At 38.7% G+C, this 22,040-nt stretch overlaps 1 protein-coding gene and 1 pseudogene across 1 annotated transcript; one reads left to right on the forward strand and one right to left on the reverse strand.

Moving 5' to 3' along the window:
- Positions 1 to 179: 179 nt before the first annotated feature.
- LOC111325916 (uncharacterized) lies at positions 180 to 14,186 on the reverse strand. Its single transcript, XM_022929830.2, has 5 exons — positions 14,032 to 14,186; positions 9,123 to 11,249; positions 3,945 to 4,447; positions 2,796 to 2,933; positions 180 to 2,001 (listed from the first exon to the last, which is right to left on the reverse strand). The coding sequence occupies exons 2-5, from the start codon at positions 11,128 to 11,130 to the stop codon at positions 424 to 426; spliced, it is 4,227 nt and encodes a 1,408-aa protein (XP_022785565.2). The 5' UTR covers positions 11,131 to 11,249; positions 14,032 to 14,186; the 3' UTR covers positions 180 to 423.
- A 3,484-nt stretch (positions 14,187 to 17,670) lies between these two features.
- LOC148725922 (uncharacterized) lies at positions 17,671 to 18,834 on the forward strand (annotated as a pseudogene).
- Positions 18,835 to 22,040: the final 3,206 nt, after the last annotated feature.

Genomic DNA, 22,040 nt, shown 5'->3' on the forward strand with positions numbered 1-22,040 from the left:
GGGGTGTTGTAACCGGGATGATACGACACGGAAAGAGCCATCAAGCGTTTGTTTGACTTGCGGAGCTGTTTGGATATTGTGAACGCACTAGAAGTACACTTTGACATATTATCAGCCACAAATGCCAAAGGCTCATCGAGTCTACGTCTGCCAGGTGAAGCTACAAAAAGAGAGACTCATTTGATGAGAAAATATTTTTATTGGTGAGATTTACGTCTTCGATAAAAACGCGACATCCTTCGAGTTTAGCCTCAATAACAAACGATACTTAAGAAAATTAATGGAAGTTCTTGCAAATGGACAACAAAAAAAATGTCAGATGCTAACTTCTCAAATTGTCCGAAGATCTTGTAGGCGAAAGGTAATGCGTTTCTCAAATAATTGTGTACAATATAATCTAGATTATTTTTTTAAAACTCTTTGTTATAGAATAACTTCCTCAATCTCGTCATCAATATCATCCAGCGCATTATCCACGGCGCGAACATTTTTCTCTGTGCTCTTTCCAATACTTTGCAAATGTTTTCTGCGAGGCAGGAGGGAATCCTCCTGGGATTCCTTGGATCTAGTAACATTTACTTTGTTTTCCCACGGGTAAGATGATGTGTCCTTTTTTACGGATCTGTCTCCAAACAGAGGATTCCCCGTAGGTTTGACTTCCTCGTTTGCAAAAAGATCGTCGTCAAACAAAGAAGCTGGTTTACCACCGTGAGCTCTAGGTCTGCGACCACGTGGGGGGCTTGCCTTTCCTCCAATATCACCGTTTGGTTGGCTAGAAGCTGCTAACTTACTTGACGCTGCTCCAAACGAAGGATTATAATCCCCAAAGATGACACCGTTTTGTTCTTTTTCAGTAGCGTTTTTCTTCCCGGCGCCAAAATTAAGACCGCTATTTTTGCGAGTTGTCTCTTTTTGCGAACCAAATGAAGGATTGTACCCTCCAAAACTCAAATCGTCTTTATTGTCTCTTTTGGTAGCAGCCCTCCTGCCCAGTGTAGGTTTATAAGAACCGAAACTTAGATCGTCCGACTGAGAGTCTTTCGTGTCCGGCTTTTGGGCCTCTGGCTTTACGCCTTCCTGTGCAGCATGCGCAGGGAGTCCATGATGAAGGTTTTCTACAGTTTGTTTGAAATCGTAAGAGAAGCGGCTTTGTCTAGAGCTTGCACTGAGCTTTTTTCGGCCGCTACTAGTATCGGACAGAACATCGTCATCTGGATTTGCCGCGTATAGAGGCTTCGAAGGCTCCTCTTCTGTTTTCACAGGCTTCTCACTCTGAAGGAAAATCGGAAGTTTTTTAGGTTTGTCTTCCACAGGGACACCAGAAGTGCCTCCGGTTGCCGTTACAGCGTCTGGCTTCTCGTTTCCCACATCAATTGCTCGCATGCGAGCCAGCAGCAAATCTTTCTTCCGTCTAATCTCAGCTTCTTCCTCAAACCGTTTTTTATCTTCTTCTTCCTTTTGCTTCCTGGCGCGTTCCTGATCCTCCCGTTGTTTCCTTAATTGTTCCTCCTCTGCTCGCAATCTCTGTGCATGTTCTTCTTCCCTTCGTTTCTCTTCCTCCTCTTTTTTTCTGCGCTCTTCCTCATCCATGCGCCGTCTCTGGTCCGCTTCCTCCTCGCGTCTTCTTCTCTCCTCAGGGTCTCTCATTTTTCTACCTTCGTCTTCCTTCCCATCAACTTGGAAAACCTCATCATGTCTCATCTGTTTAGAAACCACGGGATGTTCATGTTTAACGCTGACTTTTTCAGACTTCTCGTCTGTGTCCCTCCCTTCATCCGTTACAACCGAACCAGAGTCACTCGCCGCATTTGTCAGAAACACATTTGTTCTTTTCTTTTTCGTATCTGGTGTTTTTTCAATGTGAACCGCTGGAGCAGTAACAGCGGGCGCATGAATGTCCTGGCTGCCCGCAGGAAGGGCTGGTAAATCTGGGCCTCTCTTTTTCTTCTGCACAATATGTTGATGATAGATGTTTTTCTCATCCAGTTCTCTTTCTTTTTCCTAGTGACGAGAAAATAAAAGCATAAACTTGAAAACTGAGCAAAATAAACTGTTCAGCTGCAAGACAAGTGGAGCTACGCGACAGCAAACAAACAAACAAAGCATTATCAGTGAACAAACCTAAAAAGTTTTGGATGTTAAGGAAAAACATTCTCCGGGCCAAATTGCTTAAAAATTCTTGCATTCTGCAATTTCGTTGACGAAACATGTTTTGTTGCATCAACTGATCAATTACTATGCCTTGGAAAGAACTTGAGAAACGGGGGAAGATAAATACAATGAATACAGACTAATTCGATCTACATGTATAATCATGGACGCCTCAGAGCAACAACTTCCGTCTTAAAGTCAGGGATCAGTGCCTCCAAGTGGCAAAAGAATCGAAGACAAATGTTCTAACAGATTACAAAGCAGTTATCAACATAACATGTACGTAGCGAGAAATTCTCACTTGAAGAAAGCGACTTCCGTAATTAATTTGCAAGTTGGTTCTCTGCCTAAGTCTTTTCCTTGTATAAATACATCAAATAAGTAAAAATTATTTTTACGAAGATATAAAGCAGTCCTCTATTATACAAAGTCTGCATTGCTGATACAATGAAGCAAATGCTTGACATTTTATTTTCACGAAAAAAAAAATTACTTGTCACAATGCGCTCTCTATCGAAGAGTGAAATTCGGCGGAGAATTTTATCAAACATACAAGCTGACCCTGACCAGAGTGTCCAAAAATGGCGAAAATCCTGCAAACCTTCCTTCGACTAAAAACATGAATGTAAAAGAACCTTAATTACCTTCAGTCTTTCTCGAAGCGAACGAAAATCCTCTTGGACACGTTTTAATTCTTCTTTGGCCTGCTTGTAACGGTCTTTTTGGTCCTTCATCTCTCGTTGTCTTGCCTTGTCTTTGAGTGCGATAGCTTTCTGTAGATCCTAAAAACCGTGAGAACCAAACAGCTGAGTAATACATTTTAATGGCTGAGTTATTAACGATTCACGAGAGCACGATTTTAGGAAGGAAAATTCAATTGATATAATAAACTTTAGGGGGCCGTTAGTCTGTCAAAAGCTTTGTTATGGAGATGCAAAAACTAGTGGGATGAAAGGTGTTTTTTGTTTTATCCAACGCTCATTAAGTTTGAAAAGTTGCTATGTGAATATTTTCCCAAAAACATTCCAGAAGCACTTGGAAAACAAACTTTGCATAAAAGTGTAGCTATTTTTAGGCTACTACTAGTTTGATTATATTTATGAACTTTGAAATTTGTTTTTTTTAACGCACCTGAATACTTTACAGATGCAGTATTACTAAGTGAAGAGTCCTTAATGGCAATTTTTTCCTTTTTTTTATACCAGAGAATCAGGTGTAAGTTGTTCGAAAGTTGGATGACGCTATCCCGGGAAAAATCTCTATGCGTTAGATAGCGCAGAACGTTTTGTTAACACTTATCCGCAGGATAGCGATTTATCAATTGCATAGAGTAATCCGCCATTTGAATAACCGGGCCCAGAACGAAGGAAAAACTAGATCACAAGGAGCTAACGACATCCAGAGTCATAAAACAACATCCTAGGTGATCAAAACAGCCAATCGCCAGAAGAAATCTATCGTGTATCTCACGGGGAACCAATGAGAAACAAAAGCAAAAATAAACCAACTGTCAGTCTAAAGCACGGGAGAGCATGCGTGACCAATCGCAATCAGTTTTATCTGATTGGTTCCGAAGTTAGCGGGAGTTTAAAGACCAACCCAACCAAACAGAGAGAGGCAAAGGAACAAACCAGCACTATCCCCCAATGCATTAAACGATCATCTAAAAAGTGCCTTCACCATTTTCCTGCATTCATATTCCTTTCTCCATCACTTTGACTTGGTTTTACGACACTAAGAAGCACCCTCCATGTACGTTTGTCATTTTCCTTGAGTACACGAAACAAACTTACCAAAATCTTTTTGTCTTTTGTCGCTATTTCGTCCTGGACGTTCTCCAGTTTTTTTGCCAAAGCCGCTCGTTCTTCTAGTTTCCTATCCTGTGATAGCGCACGGAAATTTTTCACTTGATCACGCAGTTTCTGAATCTCAGCATCTCGATCTTTAGACTCTCTTTCTTTCTTGTGCAAAACTTCTTGATTTTTTCTCATTCTCTCCTTCAAAGTTCTCATCTCTGCACTGTGCCTTTGAAGCAAAATGGGCAAACTTGCTTCCTCTTCGTCGATTTTCTTAATTTGCTTTTCTTGTCGATGGCTCACTCTTTTCAGAGATTTATTCTCGTCCTTAAGTTCTTCGACCTCTTGCTGTAGTTCTTCTAAGATATTGTAAAGTCTTGAAACTTTGTGTTTGTTAGCAGATAACACGCGCCTCATCATTGAACTTTCCCCACCCGTGGTTTTGGTAGTCATCTTAGAGCTAGCCGATTGGCTCTTCTTGGGTTTATTTTTGGGTGGGCCTAAAATACAAAAAGAAGAATAATTACGTTCACACCTTAACATCAGTATGCATATTGTCCATACTGTTCTCCAAACATTTCCTTGGGTGATAACAAGGAGAATTTGTTTATCAATCTAGAGGTTCCTTAGCTTGTGATCATTTCCTTAATTCTCATGACCTTGATGTGTGATTCAAGGGTGATATTGTAAGAAAAAATTAGATGTTAGTCACTTTAAGGGCTCTTAAGGTTAAAGGAAATAGAGATGATAACGTTCAACTTAATAAAAAGCATACTATATAAATATAACAAATTATTGGATAAGTTTCGTTTAAGTTGGAGAAAGAAGTACATAAATTTAAAAGGAGGGATTGGTAAAGTTAATAATCTTATTACAAAAGACAATATTGATTAAATCTTCTGTATCGCATTACACATCCCGTTTTCTGCAGAAAAACCTCTCTATCTTGGGATGCAACACTTACTTCTATAGATTAATTATCAACAAATGAGTAATGCTATGGCAATCTTGTTAATGCCTGGTATTTTTTGAATACTAATCCTCCTTAATTCTGTAATTGACCTATTAGCAAAACAGAGGAACAAAAATAAACACAGGTGGAAGGTATCCATGATTTCTAAAATACTGCACTCTTCTTTGAACAGTAGGCCTTGAAATTAAGCTAGTCTGTTAGCATTCATTTTGGAGAATAAAGTCAAAGCTACTTTACTATTTCAGTTTAAAATTTGGAACTAATCAAGCTTCATATTTGGTTTAAAATTTAAATCTAAATCTGTCTGTCAGTCTTTTTTACAGTTTTCTCGGAATTTCAGCTTCCTTTGTGCAACTCAATGTTCATGAAAAACATTACCCTTTGAATAAATATCTTGCAAAAGTCTCAGAATTACCATTCACTTAGCTCATGTAATTAGCAATAACATAGACCCCTGAAGCCCTTAAAAAATCAATTTCATGGTCTCAATAACAAAAACTGCATGGGAGGTTGTTTTAAACATACATACAGCTCATATATGGTGCATAATTGCATGGTATAAATTTTTATTCACATCATGGTACAGTAAAAGTGGCTAAGACCCATTGAATAAAAACAAAATTAATCATTAGGAAAAAAATACATACATATGAGAGCTATTTTAAGGTAAAAATGCAACCTCAACAACTATTATGTTCTCAAGGAGGAAAGTCATGACACCTTAGACAAATTCAATTTATTATTTGTAACAGGTGACAAGTCAGCCAGTTTCTGAACATGATATATCTCATTTTCCAAATAAAAATGATAAACCTCAAAATCAACCTGAAGTTCATCCACATTTACTCTTTTAAATCTTCTCCTGTTAATTGATGCATTATGTCAATTTCTCAAGCTCCAATCTCAAAACTACATGTACCTAATATGATATGACCAGTCGCCCAAACTGGGCTAACGGAAAAACTCTTGGATTGATCGTTTTCACTGTCACGCATCAAGAGAAGGAATTCAGTGGATAACATTCAGAAGTTGCAATGTTATAGAAGATAGGTTAAGGAAGCACTTCTCCAAATGTTATGTCTCTTTGTTTTCCCAAACTTAAGAATTATTCATCGAAATGTTTTGCACAAATTTACAGAGCACAGTATGGAGCTGCCACTTTGGTGGATATCTTTTGTCCACCAACGTGGCAGCCAGAAATAGTGTAAAACACCTGGCCCCGGTTGTTCGAAGGATGGATAACGCTATACACTGGGTAAATCTCTATCCGGTGGATAGCGCAGGACGTTTTGGTAACACTTTTCCACTGGATAGCAATTTATCCGTTGGATAGCGTTATCCGCCCTTTGAACAACCGGAGCCTGGAGCTTACTTTGGCTATCTAACCCATCAATTACCTAAATTAAACCAACAAACATGTATAAAATACTTTTTCAAACACTTAATTTCCTAAAAAGGCTAAAAGTCACCAGATAACTTTATATTTTTCGACAAACACCATCGAAGTTTTTTATCATGCAACCACCATAACTTTGAACTTCAAACTGTACTTGTTTCCAAACCAAGCTTGTTATTGAGCAGAAAATTTGAAAACATATACAAATTTAGGCCTTCTTGTGCTTGATGAGAATAAAAATTTTTGTGGCTCTATATTTTTGAATTTTCAAATTTGATGATGTCACATGAAAATCAGCCGCAATTAAAGGGAAAAATCACCTTGATTTTCAACAAGTATTTGCGGTAAGTACTAAGGATAGCTGTATGTTGACACATTGGCAAGAAAAGCACCAGAGGTAATAATTTTCAATCAACATGGCAGTGGTCATTATAGCAAACTAAAAATTGTTTTGAAAATTTGATTAGTGAAACTAAAAACAACATTGCACAAAACAGTTTGGGTAAAAAATATTGGACAAAGACAAGCTCTTACACACAAATATAAAATCTCCTTGTTACAGAAGAAATCATCAAAAATAACTAAACGATGATAATTTTAATGGAAAAAAGATCTTCCAGCCGACCTATGGATGAAATCGCCATTTATAAAAAAAAAAATAAAAGAATTACTGCTGTGGACACTACGAGTTTTTCTCTCCTTTGATGACAATTAAATATTTATATTGTTTTTTAAGCTGTAAAGCAAGGTGCCAGACGTGTTGTAGAAACTATGTACTGAGTACAAACAAACTAAAAAGTTTGCTTTTCGTTCCACTGCAAATTTTTTACCGCCCCTTTTTCTTTGAAAAGTTGTTTCAAGGAGGCTTTTATTGTAGTCACGAACAAATGTGGCCCTTTACTGAGGTCTCGATTTCGAAAACTCGCTACAACCATCTTTAAGACATTGATTTACGTACACTCATCCGGACATCGATCTAATTACGCCGGTACATGAAATTTTATGGTTCCTGCGACTGATCTGATCATTCTGATTTCTAGATCTCTCGTGAATAAGAAGGAATGAAAACAACAAGAAACACTTTCCATAATATTTGAAGACTCGATGGTGTTATGAGGAAAGTCAAAGAAAACTACAGACCTCCAATGACTGAAAACCACATCAAACTTATTTGCCGAAAAAGGCACTAAGTTTACCTCTGTTTGTGCCATATGCACTTCGGTACGAAGCAAAGGAATCTCTCCTTGTAGACGCCTTTTTCGATCGTGATCGCTGTTTTGGAGGTGAATCAGACGGTGATCTCGACGTTGATTGGGCCCTCTCTGATGTTCTTGATTCGCGTCTCGAGGAGTACCTCCGAGATCGTGTTGCATTTTTCGTGGCACTCGGGCTGTCAAAATCATCATCATAACTATCATAGTTGTCAGAATATTCGCCAGACATTTCACGTTTTTCCTGTAGTTCCTCCCTAGCAAGGAGACTTTCCCTCCTGGTCACAGAAATCACTGAAGTTTTCTTAGACCTCACTCGATCCAACGCTCCGAAATCTTTCTCATTATTATAGGACGAATTCAAAGCGATGTTGGACAGAAGCGGTGGATTTTCGAATTCTAGAGTCATAACAGGACTCTAGAGTTCCGTTTGTAGTATTTTAAGGACAAATGATGCTTCGATCGATCCACAGCTATCTCGTGGAAAATTACTGTTACTATGTGAGTCGTTAGCAGTGCTGCACAAACATGGCGGCAGTCTAATGTTTTGGGTCCGTGACGTCAGGTTGCCAAAACACCGCGTAGTCACGGAAACGGAAAAAACTAGACTCATGCCCAGGCTTCCGCTCGGTTTTAAACTGACAGCGCTCAACGGCTACAGTCGCTTGACCTGTCTTGTGTTATTTTCCTTATAAATTGTTTGTTTTAGCATTCTTCCTTCCCTTTTTTAGATTGATCTGACTTGAAACAAAATCCCTGTGTAATTTGCTTCAGTCCAAAGAAGTATGCTTTTATCGTGTTGTTTTGTCTTCAGTTTATTTTCATTCAAATATTGTTGTTTTCTTTTTTGTGCGTGATTACTTTCATTTTCCTTCGCTTTTTGACCTAACGTAGAAAATCTATATTTAAGTATTTTTCGCAAGCTCACTATCATCTATCATTACCATTATTATTATCATTATTATCATCGTTATCATTATTAGGACCTTAAGCAAACCACGACGGCGACGGTAACGAGGACGTGGGAAAACAAAAGATCTAATGGGCTGAACAATAGCTCAGCACGTGCGTTTTAAAACTTTGTACATTTCTCAGTCGTCCTCTGCAAAACAACAACGTGAAATCATCAAAATCTGCGTCGTCTGCAAATGAAAACCGCGACGGCAAATTATTTTAATTTCCACTTGGAGCTCAAAGATGCTGAAAAACATAATGCTGAAGTTGAGGTGTGGCGCCGTAAGAGACGGTAAACACATGTAGCCATTTTAAAATTTCTAACGTAAAATAGATTTTCATTTTTTAATCGACGTCTTCCTTGGCGTCGCCATCCCGAATGCTTAAGGTCCCTATTATTTTAACCGACGCCTTCATGCGCCAGGCATAAAGGAGGAACAAATCGTGGCTTACAGTACTTTTTGCAGACATGGGAGAAGTGGCACAGGGAGTTGTTTTTTTCTTCACACAAAGCTTATATCAAATTTACACTCAAAACTAAACTTCGACGCTAATAATTCTTTTACACTCTGGAAACAGAGGAATAACCACAAATAATAGTCTTACATAATAGTCTAAGAAGATCAAACACCTCCCCTTACCATGTCGCCGTGGACGCATAGAAGGAAGCTGCGACTTCTTTCCGTAAATTACAGCTGGTGGATAATTGACGGTTGTCATTACATCAACCAAAGATGTTTGCCTGGAGCACTGACTTGTTGACAAAGTACTGCATGGAGACTGGACCGTACTTACTGGCCGTGTGCTTGTAGAGGAGGCTCGTTCGGTCTCCGCACCAGTCCACCGGCTGCTAACTCTGTCACTGCGCTCGCTTTCTGGAGGTTTTGTACTTGATTTACCGTCGCCCCTGCTCTCTGTTCGACTTCCAAAGAAGGCAGAATCACTAGTAGGTATTTTGGTGTTATTTTCAATGATAGAATTGTCAAAAGAAACTTGCTTCACTGGTCTTCGTTTTTTGCGAGTTATTTTTCGTTGTCGAGTGTTCAACGCGTCTAAATTATCGCTGCTGTGCGAGCTCTGTCTTGCTAGCTGAGGTCTCCCTTTAGAATGAACATCACCGATTTTCTTTCCTGTTCTTTGTAAAGCAGTCTGCTGATTAAGTACTTTTGTTTTGTTCATATTTGTCTTTCCTTGCTTGGCGTTTCGCATTTTTCTAGTCTTCAATCTTTTGCAAACGTTTTCTTTCACCGAGCAATCAACAAGTTCTGTCACATCTTCCACGTTACTAGTTACATGGCCACGTTCACCAAACCCAGCCCAGTTTTTGATTGACACATCAGATTTCCTACTGTTCGGCGTGGAAGTTAACGCATTCCGTGAGCTGCTGCCCGGTCGGCTCAGCTCTCGGCGATCAAATATCGAGCTCTCCACATCGTCAAACTCGCTTACCACAACAGTCCGAGGCGTTGCCGACCTTCCGCTGACCTGCCTACTACGCGGAGGGGTGTTGTGACCCCTTTCTTCTTCTTTATCTATGGGTGATTCTCCTGCTACAGGATCCTCTTCGCTACCTTCCTGCCTCTCGTCTACTTTCATTTCATCTCCCTCAGTGACCACGTTTCCGGCAGCTTCAGTCTCTTGGTCCTGTCTCTCGCCTTCGTCTTCTTCTTGGCCAGGGTTCTCTAGAGTTGACTCCTCAGCGGAATTGTTGGGCGATTCGGGACTCCCTTCTCTGTCGTCACAGAGAGTAGGGATGCTACTTACGCTGGCGTTCAAGCTGCTGCTGTAGTGAGTCAGCTCGTCCTCACTTTTGTCAGCTTCTTCAGCCTCCTCTTCGTCCTCAGTTTCATCGTCATCTTCATCAACTGAATAGTCATCGTCCTCGTCATCATCCTCACTTACTGGAGAAGATGATCGAGTAGATGTACCTGTTTCATTAGTGTCTTCAGTGTTTTTATCGTCATTTTTAGCGGCAGCCGGAATTACATCGCTTTCGCTATCAACCGAACTAGATTCATCCGAAGATTGATCAGAATTATCATTTTCGTCACCCTCAGCTTTTTGTTCGGTTTCATCCAGTTCCTTCTCAGATTCATCAGCGTTCTCGCTGCCGTGTTCATGGCTTCCCCTCTCCTTTTGAGAAAGTACATCGCCTTCCTCTTCTTCGGACAATGCCTCCTTGTCATTAAGAGCTGAATTATCAGTTTTTGGTTTAGTTTGCACCTCGTTTGAAGCAATGTTGCCAGAAAGCTTATCGTTTTCCTCTTCTTCGGACAATTCTTCCTTTTTAGTTAGACCTGAATTATCAGCTTTTCGATTTCTTTCTACCTCGTTTGCAGCAGTTTCCGGCTGGGAGTTTGTCTTCTTGTCTTCACTCATGTCTTGAGCAATTTTTGTCTTTGAGTCGCCCTCTGATTCCACTTCTGGAAACGTTTCCTTTTCGCAACCTTGCTGATCATCAAGCGAGGCATTTAGCGCTTCTTCCCTGTAAAACTTGATACTCTCACCGTCACCAGCGGAACGAAGGCTTTTTCCACTTTTGGATCTTATTTTGGTATTCTTCAAAGATATTCTATTTGATGTCGTCTCTCTTTGATGTTTCTTCAGATTTTCTTCCGTAAGAGGAACCGGGTGTACTTGAGTTAGCATAATTCATTCAATGGATTGTATTTTGGAAGTGACTACCCGTTTCGAAATCTCTTTCATTTCCCTACATCTCGCTGTTGGACATTTCCATTTTGATGGACACAGGGACTCCACGATGTATCCTATTATAGAAAAGAATAAAGCACAATTTGATAAGAAAATGCAGGGCCGGCATTAAAGTAAAGAATAAAATTCTTCGCTCGCTATATGTAGCTACCCTGATATGCCAAGAGCCGGTTGACTAAAAGAATATTGACACGAACTTCTCTTGGCAGTTATCATGCGTAAGCGAGTTGACGAAACAATGAATCGCTCAGACATATTCTAACCTCTGAAGTTTGCGCGCGCTAACACGATGGTTGCCGATAACATTTACCAGGTTGCGAACCAAATTGACATAAAATTAAAGCCACATTGGCAAAATAATTTCTCTTAAATTCTTGCAGGATAATTATATCGGAAGTAACTTGGCTTAAAATGGCAGTTACAATTTTATTAAGAAGTTTGTCGATTAATTTCGATCTCTGAAGCCGTTGAACTTCCATAGCGTGGAAAAAATCACAGGTGTCGCCACTATTCTGGTCGCTATTCATTGTTTAAGGATTGCTTAAACATCCAATATATTACACTCTGACAAGATAATTATTTTCAATATCCCGGTTAAAATCACAGAATTTTTCAAATATATCTTTTTTGTTTATCAAGGATATTACTGGGCCAAAATCTGCGACGAAAATGAACTTTTAAAGACGCATCAGAGCATCTCTGATCGAACTTAAAGTACTCACCAAGCCTGCAGGTACACGAGCTACAGGGGGTGTTAATAATATTCCTCTGAGATTTTTACCAAGCTGTTGGTCGTGAAGAATTCGGACCCATGCGATATGAATTTAGCAATACATCACTGAAACTGAAATACAGCTTTTTGAAATTGCAAAACGTATGTGCATTGCTATGATATAACACCAGGTATTTTTCAAAAATGAAGTCAGTTCAAATAACAACAAGTTTTTGCATCCAACGACTTATCTTTCAGAAGGAAATTTCGTAAGTTTTCCCAAATTCTGGAGAGAGAAGCTGAGGTTATCAGTGATAACTTCTTTGAAATGTTGGTCACCATGGCTACATGTATATCCTCAGTATTGAGAGATGTAAAGCGTGTAATAACTTCCCGAGAAGTGAATGTATCGTTTCTTGGAAACAGTCGAGGTTCAATTGCAAATATCTCATCAACATCTACTGATCATATATTGAAATTCCGAGGAAGTGATAGCTCACTAGACGGAACACGTGTCGGTTTCCGTTTTCGGTTTGAGATTTAATTGAAAACACTTGGAAAAGCAACGTATTTTATCGCAGAGCAATTTGGTAGTTGTACTGTATTTGAGTTTGCTATATGAGCATTTTTTACGTGTTTTTAAAATTTTGAATATCGATTGCTTTTCATCCTTTTTATCACGATTAGGTATATTTTCAGTGTTCCCTTTTTCTTTTTTTGTCGGTTTTTTCTTTTTTGTTTTTTTTGCTGCATTTTCATGGATGAGGATGAAGTCAATTAACATTCTGTTTCTGTTTAGAAATTACTTAATATTACAAAAATTGCTTTCAAAATGTCAACAAGTGAATCCTGGCGCGAAAATTCTTTTCATCAGTAAAGTAAATATATGCATACCCTTTAGAAATCTTAAAACAAAACCAAAATACTAATTTATTTCTACCGAATCTAAAAGGTTTTTTATTCCAATGCATTTAAACAAAATCCTCCAGGAAATACTTTGTATGCAAAATACGGTAGATTGAAAATCACAAAATGTAATTGGCAAATTTTTTCCTAAAGCTGAACTCCCTTTTCATGATGAGAAAAGTTCTACGACTTCGTATTTTCCTTTTCCTATTTGGTTGTTTGTTTTATAATTTTTTACATTTTTTTTCAGCTTAGAATTGGAATTATGCCCTCTGAGAAGTCTGTATTACCCGCTGTGAAGACTTCATATTAAAATCTCTGTGTAGCTGGTCGTTTTCATCAGAATCAAGCTGGTTTCCGCTCGGTTTTTTAAACAATCTTTTTGCTCAGTGCGTCAAACAACATCATTATACAGTATTCGTGGTAACAAGACCATGGAAACTCCTTTATCATCATCTTTAGTTAATAGCAACGAAAAATCGATCCTACTTTGTAATCACGTTTGCGATACCGGTGAAATTCAACTCTGCTTCCAGCACAAAACTAACCCAAACGCTAGCTATAATTATTCCCAATCTCTCGCTGAAACGAAATTTATTTCTTTACCAATGTGTGTACAATAATAATGTTAAAACTATTTGACATTTTTTTTGTGGGATCAATTTGTATGGTGTAGCGGTGGATAACTAGAAGCTCTGAGTAAGGGAACTCAAATTGACTGTGGAAGTCACACATCTCGAACTGAGAATAATACCTGTCTTTTACATCAGCTTTACTTCTCGGTTAGTCTGACTCAGACGACGAACGTCGGTTTGATAAAAAGATAGAAACAACTGCGGGAAACAGAATTCAAATGAATCGTACATTTATTGATGGCACCGATTCAGTTTCGATTACTCTTAATACGATTATACAATTTGAAAAGAATTCGAAAGTCGCTTCCATTTGACTTTGACTGATGTGTCAAACATGTGGTACATTCTCTATGCTTTGTTATCATTACTATAAATTCTGCAGAATATATAATATAAATACCTCAAATAGACTGACAAGTACAGATCTTATTACAACGAATACCGACTGGCCCGCAAGCTTGTTTCTATGCCTGCCGGGGCACAAGTTACATCAAGTGTATACCTCATCCGCACCGATGATATTTTCACTGAGGCGAAATATCTGTATTATATCGTTAATCTTCCAAACACAAACATATTCCATACCTTTCTTCCAGGCAGCTTTCCAAGATTTTTTGATGATTTCTCTAAGAATTAGCTTTTCCTCGCTGTTTGGGATCTGCGCTTAAATTCGAATTCCAGCCTGATTCCTAATCTGGTAGTTCAGTTCACTTCCACTTCTACAACAAAAATTATTTAAAATAATGCTTTAATATGCATAAGCCGAGTTTCTCTCGAGTTTCTAGGGTACCCACCAAAACATCAATTGCAAGGAGCGAAGAAACGCGTGCAAAGCTATTGACAGTCGAGAGACACTATTGGCCAGCAAACAGATGCCAATCATCCAACGTACAACCAATCTCTTCAGTTCAAAAAATACACACAGATGGGTTTTTTCCACAAACAATTCTTTTCTAAATCTTTTTACCAATGTCTCTTGCAGATGCGTTGTAAAGTTTGTTTACTAGCATAAAAAAAACTAGAACGATGAAAACTCGGATAGATTCTTCACGGAGAGACGAAAATGAGACTCACGGTAACGTGCACCTTTCTAAAGAGAGCGAATTTTTGAATGACTACCTTTTCGTTATGTTGGCTTTAGTATGCACCGAATGTTAGTTAATAATAGCACTGTTGCAACACTGTGATAAATAATTAATAACAAACACTGATTAGAGTTTCAAATTTCACATACGGCTTGACTTTTATTTAGAGTATGTTAGACTTTTGTGCAAAATAACCAGTTGGATGGCAAAATAGTTAACTATAGTTTCAATCATATGTAAGTGAAAAAACGAAATCTCAGAGAAAATGCAGACAAATATTTCTACAAACTGTACCATTGTCATTCAGTTCACACTCTTTCGTAACTTCGAATCTTGCTAATTACCACTAGTTATCTGGTAGTTCTAATGGAAAAGATGCTTAACATAACTTTTTGTCTAATTTTTTAACGTGACTTTTTCCCAACTTTACCAGTGTTTAAAATCATCCAGTACTGTCCACACATTAAAGAGAGCAGGCACTCAATTATATCACTTAATTATATCACGTAACTCGAAGTAAACTTATTTGAAGATTATGGTGACATTGTGTCTCTTTCTGATTTTTTTCCTTTTTTATTGACCTGTAGAGACTTTTTTAAAGCCAATAAAGGTTAGAGAATAAAGATGGTACTTCAAGCAATTAACCAAGATAGTCCATCGGGTTTTAGTAATATTCGCAGAAAACGTTTGACTTTAGCTCGCTTTTTATATGATTTTGTAATTTTCCGTTATTATGGAAGCATTTTGCGTAGTAACGTGTTTCTTAGAGATGGTTTGTAGTCGACCTTGGCCCCTGGCCTTTATCTAATACATATTTGATGGCTATTTAAAACAGAAATTAAAAAAAAGATACTACAACACTGTTTGTTTAAAAATTAAAATAGCCGTGGCAATGATTGTTTCCTTTCAGTTAGATCTTTTAAAAAACGAAAATATAGCACCATAGAAATTTAGTTTGAGATACAGTAATAACGTTTGCCATACCAGAGCCTCTTCTAGGCACACTGTCAATGGGAACGAGCACAAATCGGAGCGAGAGATAGAAAAAGTAAGGGAAAGTGGGGAGGACTGGGGAGGGGCGGACCCGGCAGAAGAGCCTCACTCGCCACGAGTCTGGCACGAGATAGATTACTCAATTTCTAAAATTAGACCCAGGACTTCACTAATTTTCCTCGTTGCCGACGAGGCTGCACAATTAATTTCTTTTGGATAGAAAGGCATAGAATGGCATCTGTGGTTTCTTCGTACTATCGATGGTTGAGAGTCTGAATGGGGATGGGGGGTCCTCATGTCGGTTTTCGTTTAGAATTTCATTACTTTTTTGGTAGTCGGTTGAAATGTTGCCAGTGGATGATTAACATTTAAAGTTAATTATTCATACTCTTTGCGAAACTCGCGGGCTCGAGTACCTGACGCTATTCTGTAAATTAACCTGCGTACCTACCTGCACCTACTCGGCCATAAAGCAAGTTTGATTACAGGAAATTCTATAAATAACTGAATCTTAAATTTGAAGTGGCTACCTCCTAAGCTAGAAGGCTCTTCTTTCTGAATAAAAATGTCCATGATGTCAAGCCCTGTCAGTAGTCATTACAGCTGTAATCAGGAATGTTTTTCGTCAGTGTCGGTAGTCAGTTACATTTTTCGCCCTCTGTCGCTCGTCATTTAACCCCAGTCAGAACCTCGTGGTTGTTTTTGGATGTAAAGTGTCAGTGTGTCGTCGGCCAGAAAGGCAGCCAGCTCGTTTCAACACATTTTGATCTCTTTGAAAAAGGATCTGTTGGAAAAAAACTCTCTGAATCTTAACAGAATCCGTTGTTCGAAGAAAACCAATGAGCGACTACCATTGCAACGGATAGACATCGAGTGCGATGTTGGTTTCCGTTCCATTTTCTGTTTGCAGGTGAGAGGAAAATGATGATTGAAAACAGTTGCACGCACCCTTCTCAAGCCATGATGTGTTTTCTCACGATCTGGGAGACACTTTATCTAGAAATGTATATGCATATTTCTACTTCTATTACCCTGTCAATCTACGGCGTCGAGCTGTTTTTCTCTCGATAAAACAGCCTTATGACCACCCCTCCCCTACCCCTTCGAGAAATAACCAACGTACGGTTAAAGCAGACAATAGTTAAAAAATAGTCAGTCAAACATTGTATATATGTGACTACTGGTAAAGCACAATTTTTACATCATTAAAAAGAACTACAGGTTGTATAACAACGCTAGTAAGAACTTATGATGCACGATCCTCGCAGTAGATAGCGCTATTTATGCAATAGCGAAGATCAGACCTGAAAAAAATCAGGCCTGTACGGGACTCGAACCACTGACCTCTGCGATACTAGTGTAGTGCTCTACCAATTGAGCTAACAAGCCAACTGGGAGCGGGCCGCTAAGTTGATTCGTAATAAACCCGTGAAAGTGATAAATGAGATATACAATGAATATATGGAGTTCATATATTTTGAACTGCGGTATTAGATACGTATGATGCACGATCCTCGCAGTAGATAGCGCCATTTATGCAATAGCGAAGATCAGACCTGAAAAAAATCAGGCCTGTACGGCACTAGTATCGCAAAGGTCAGTGGTTGGAGTCCCGTACAGGCCTGATTTTTTTCAGGTCTGATCTTCGCTATTGCATAAATAGCGCTATCTACCGCGAGGATCGTGCATCATACGTATCTAATACCGCAGTTAAAAATATATGAACTTCATATATTCACTGTATATCTCGCTGGTAAAATATGACTCATATGCAAAACAAAAAACCAGCCGCATCCCACATATTTATGAGTAACCTGTTCCACAAGAGAAAGATGATTGAAAATTATATTGTCTAATTGACATTCAACCTTCTCAAATTGTAGCAACTTTCTTTGGCTTAATTCGCTGATTTAAACTATGAAATGCTTTCTTTTTAGATCAAAAAAAATTCCAGGAAGCTTCCACGATGTGCAGATCACATCTTTTGAGTTATTTCTGCAGGGAAAAATATTGATATAAATTATGCGACGGTGGATGCCACTGTGAAATTATTTTGAGTCGCTGATCTTCCTTTACAGTATTATATTTTCTTGCGTTTGACTTGGTAATTAGCAGGAAAATATGCTCTTATCGGTATCCTATCATTATGTTGGGCATGTTTACCGGTAAGTGGGTAATTAGTGGGGGTGTAAATTTGGGAGGACGGGTTTTGTCTTTCATCTCGGTCTTGCTTTTCCAGGGTTCGGGTTATTTTTCTTTGTTTTTGAAGTTTTCGTGTGGGTATATGTGTGTTTTTTCTGCTTTTATTTTGCAGATATGGTCGGATCTTCGGGCTACTGTTCCCCAGGGATCTGGTGCTTTACTCTGTAAGTTCTCTTTACTTTGTAAGTTCTCTCCCGGCTGTTGCGCTGGCTAGTAGAGCACCCATTACTTCATCCAAGTATTTCTCTTCTTACAACAGATGGCCAAAGTCTTGGGCCCAAGAACATGGCTTGACAGCTTTCCTGCATCTCCGTGTCACTTCGCCATTTATTTGCGTCATCTAATGACTGAGGCGAAGACAGCATCTCCCCTGGAGTCAGCAGGTCATAGCATTGCCCGGCTTCATCAGTTGGGTGGCGAGCCGTCTCCTACTGAACATCAGTCGGTGAAAAGTATTCTTGCATTGCCGGTGCGCAGCGTTCGTTGGCTCATCACACATCCAAGATGGAGCCTATCACAGTCTCTCAGTTAGAAAAGTTAGTTGCCTTCAAGGCGGACTCGGTGGCCTATTTGTACAATACTCGTTGGGTTGTTATATGCTTGCTAGCTTTTGCTGCCTTTCTCAGATTTGATGAGCTTACTAAGCTTGTTCGATCTGATGTTAAAATCAATATTGACCTGTTGAAGTTATTTATTCATTCGATCAGTATAGGGATGGAGCTTGGATTGTTGTAGCTTCTTTGGAAAAGCAACTTGTCCGGTTGCTATGATGAACCGTTATTTAGAAAGAGCCGGGTTTTCCTGCGATAGCCCTTTGTTTTGTCAGCTTGCCAATATTGAATGTGGATATAAGCCAGTGACCAAAAGTTTAAACTATTCGGGGTTAAGAGAATTAGTGGTAGAGGCTTTTAAAAATATTGTAAAGGATATTTCTGCCATTGGAACGCATAGTATTAGGAGTGGCGGGGCTACTGCTGCCGCAAATGCTATCGTGCCGGACCATCTTTTCAAGCGTCATCACTCTTGAGTTAGTAAATCGGCTAAGGACGAGTATGTTCAAGATTCTTTATCTTCACGCTTGTCAGTTTCTAAGTGTTTAGTTATTTAGTTTTCTCGTGCGTTCCGCTTTTTAATCTATTCTAGTATCTACTTAGTTGGTCTTGCCCGGGAGACCTTTGTTTATGGGGTACAGCTTGCCTGGGGATTTCCTCCAAGGTGCTAGTGGTTGTACGGGAAGGATTTTCACCCAGCTGTTGTTCCACGTCTCATGTCAGTTAACTTGTGATTTAGATCTTTGGAGCTGAATGTTACATGGCCTATATAAAATTTTTGGTTTTACATAAATAATTTCCTGATTTTAACTATAAAATGTTCTCTCTTTGAAGAAAAAGGTATTCCTTTAAGTTTCATGATGCTCCTCTAACCTACTGAGATATTTCTGCAAGAAACACTTTAGTTTTTAAAAACGCGCGCAATCCTGAAGTGATTGCTTATCATCTACTGCTGTCTTCCGTTGTTCTATGGCAAGAACTGAAAAAAATTTGTGCTAGTGGCTATAAGCCAGAAATGACAAAAGGTAATAACTCAACTGTGTATCGAATGCTAATGTTGAACTACTAAAACACTCCGGAAAAGAAACAATAAATAGCACCAGGTAACATTGGGTCAAAATTGGGCCAAGATCAGAATTCTGTTGTTACACTTACTCACTCACTCATCACGACAACATATTTGGCTTCCCCTCCTTCAGGAGGCAGTAGCCACAAGAAAGTCAATGCAAATCTAAACATACTCCCTGGGTAACTGACGAGTAACGGCTAACGTTACACTGCCCTGTTTGTCGAAACATTCAACTTCAAAACCATTTAAATAGAGAATAAGAGAAGGAACTAGATCAATAATAATAATAATAATAATAACACCTTTATTTATACACGATGTTTAAAGCTGACAGCTTGTGGGGTCGTGTGTAAATCTTAATAAACTCCAAATTAAATAAATTCAAATGATGATGGTTTTTGAGGGGAGGGGAAAACCGGAGTACCCGGGAAAAACCTTTCGGAGCAGAGTAGAGAACCAACAAACTCAATCCACTTATGACGCCGGGTCCGGGAATCGAACCCGGGACACATTGGTGGAAGGCGAGCGCTCTCACCACGCCAACCCGGCCTGCTCCCCGCTCAACCAACCCTGCTCTACGCCAACCTTGCTCCCGACCCTCTCCCCTCACGTTAACAAGAATAAACGCTATTGACTGAACTAAAAACAATCTTTGAGTATAACTTACTCTACAACTTATTATTTCTTCGTTGTTTTGTGTTGGGGGTCTTTACCACTCGCTTGGCTTTTAACTAGAGGTACTGAGACTCTGGACTCTTCTCTCTTTTTCTTCTTCCCTACTACTACGTTTCGGGTCTCTTCTATCTCTACTGCTGCTGCTACTTTTCTTCTACTTTTAGCAAGGAGTGCCCACGCATTTCAATCACAGACATTTTGATAAGTAGTTTTTTAGGAAAGCTTTTCAAGATAAAAATTAGTGATAATAATTTTGAACGACGTTTCGACCTCGCTGAGGTCATTTTCAAGCTGATGAAAAGGAAAATTTTTACATCTTTGTACTAAATTCAAGACGTGGGAATGATAAGGGCGATAAAATATGGAAATATGTAAACGCTAGGCGTAAAATAGAAGTGATAAAATTGCAAAGGAGACAATTCGAATAAATTAATATGAGAGTTGACGAAAGTAAAACTATAAATATACGAAGATACCGTAGATTATTATAAAAATATTTTTTACGTGCAGTGAAGTTTTGTGTTTTGCAAGTTAAGTGACTTAAGTTAGGTAACAGTCCAGACGATCATGCAGAAACCAGAGGAGCTTTCGTTTTATATGAAAAAACCGGTGGTAATTTTCCATTAAAAGGAACCATACGATTTTCCTTTAAACAAAAATTAAAAAGGGAATTAGTTGCCGCGTCAGAATCAAATTTTCTTTTTATGAGCCTGACTTCCAAAATTTACAATGACAGCATGGTTAGCACAAAATTTCATACTTCGCCAAAGCATTAAAGAGTTGAAACATTGATATGGTGTTTTGTTCGATAACCGCGACAAAACAAAAATGAGACAAACTTCGGTCGAATATAAATATATTCAAGGAAGATAGCCATAGAATGACCGACCCATTTGCTTCCCTTTCGGTATAACGGGAGCGTTAGTTTTCCAATTCAAAGATGGACTCCCTCTAGTTTTGTATTGGGGCCCATTAGAGTATGTTTTAAATATAAGAGCACTTCCATAACCCGTCTTTTTTTAGCAGTGCCATGTATCATTTGCAGGTGAATCACCCACATCCCGGAGTAAAATTTAGAGAAATAGCTGGCTTACTGCAGACAGGACACCGCATGCCTAAGCCACCTCACATCTCACAAAAACTATAAGTGGTTTAAGAGCTCTTTAATCTCACCCCCTTAATATTAGAAATTTAAGACACGACACAGATGAAAAAATTACATTTTCCATTACTTTTCAGTTCACTATTAAAATAAACAGTAAATTCGCTTGGAATGAGCACTTTTTAAGAAAAGCGTACTTCATGTGATTCTCATTTTAGGTATTCCATAATGGCCAATTGCTGGGAAGAGAAAACATCGGAGAGACCAACATTTCAATGGCTCTGCTCTGTGATTAGGCGACTTCTGGATGATCACAAGGTTTGTCAGTTTGTCTTCCTTAAACATTTCCTCATTTTTTGATATGTTTTTGTTTGGCATTATGCTAGGTACTGCTTTTTCTTTCATGTACAAAAACAAACAAACAAACTTACAAAAAAACAAGAAACTCTAATCTTAATATATTTTGCTCAGTATTTTTTTAACTTAATTTAAACTGGAAGATCAAAACCTTGAGACACAAAGAGAGGGAGTATTAGGCAGAACTGGCATGATTAAGGCATTTCGGAAAAGAAACGAAAACAGGAGTAATAAAACGTCACGCCTATCAATCACACAGTTCTGTATTTTTGGATATTTTTATCTCAGAGAACTCGTTTCAGGATGTTCACCTTCTTTATAATGTAGAGAAAAAATTTCGATGGCCCACATAATTTCGTCTCGTTTAACGACCATTTCTCAAATCCAGATATCGTTCCTCAAAAAATTCAACACTTTGAATCCTTGTGCTGCTATGCTCATCGTAAGCTAAATTAGATGCGTTTTGAGAAAAGAGGCATGTCAGATGACAGCCGTTGAAAAGGTAGAACTTTTTAATAAGAAACTAGACCTAAGTAATTGATGGACTGAGGAATGAAAAT

Source organism: Stylophora pistillata, chromosome 8, assembly GCF_964205215.1.
Source record: "Stylophora pistillata chromosome 8, jaStyPist1.2, whole genome shotgun sequence".
Lineage (NCBI taxonomy): Eukaryota > Metazoa > Cnidaria > Anthozoa > Scleractinia > Pocilloporidae > Stylophora > Stylophora pistillata.

What these genes read in the sequence shown, in the direction of transcription:
- LOC111325916 (XM_022929830.2), bottom strand. Translation starts at nt 11,130, where the DNA reads ATGCTAACTCAAGTACACCCGGTTCCTCTTACGGAAGAAAATCTGAAG. An exon ending in CAAAAGACAAAAAGATTTTG is followed by an intron (nt 2,934 to 3,944) that starts GTAAGTTTGTTT and finishes CACGGTTTTTAG; the next exon opens with GATCTACAGAAAGCTATCGC. An exon ending in CGCTTCGAGAAAGACTGAAG is followed by an intron (nt 2,002 to 2,795) that starts GTAATTAAGGTT and finishes TCTCGTCACTAG; the next exon opens with GAAAAAGAAAGAGAACTGGA.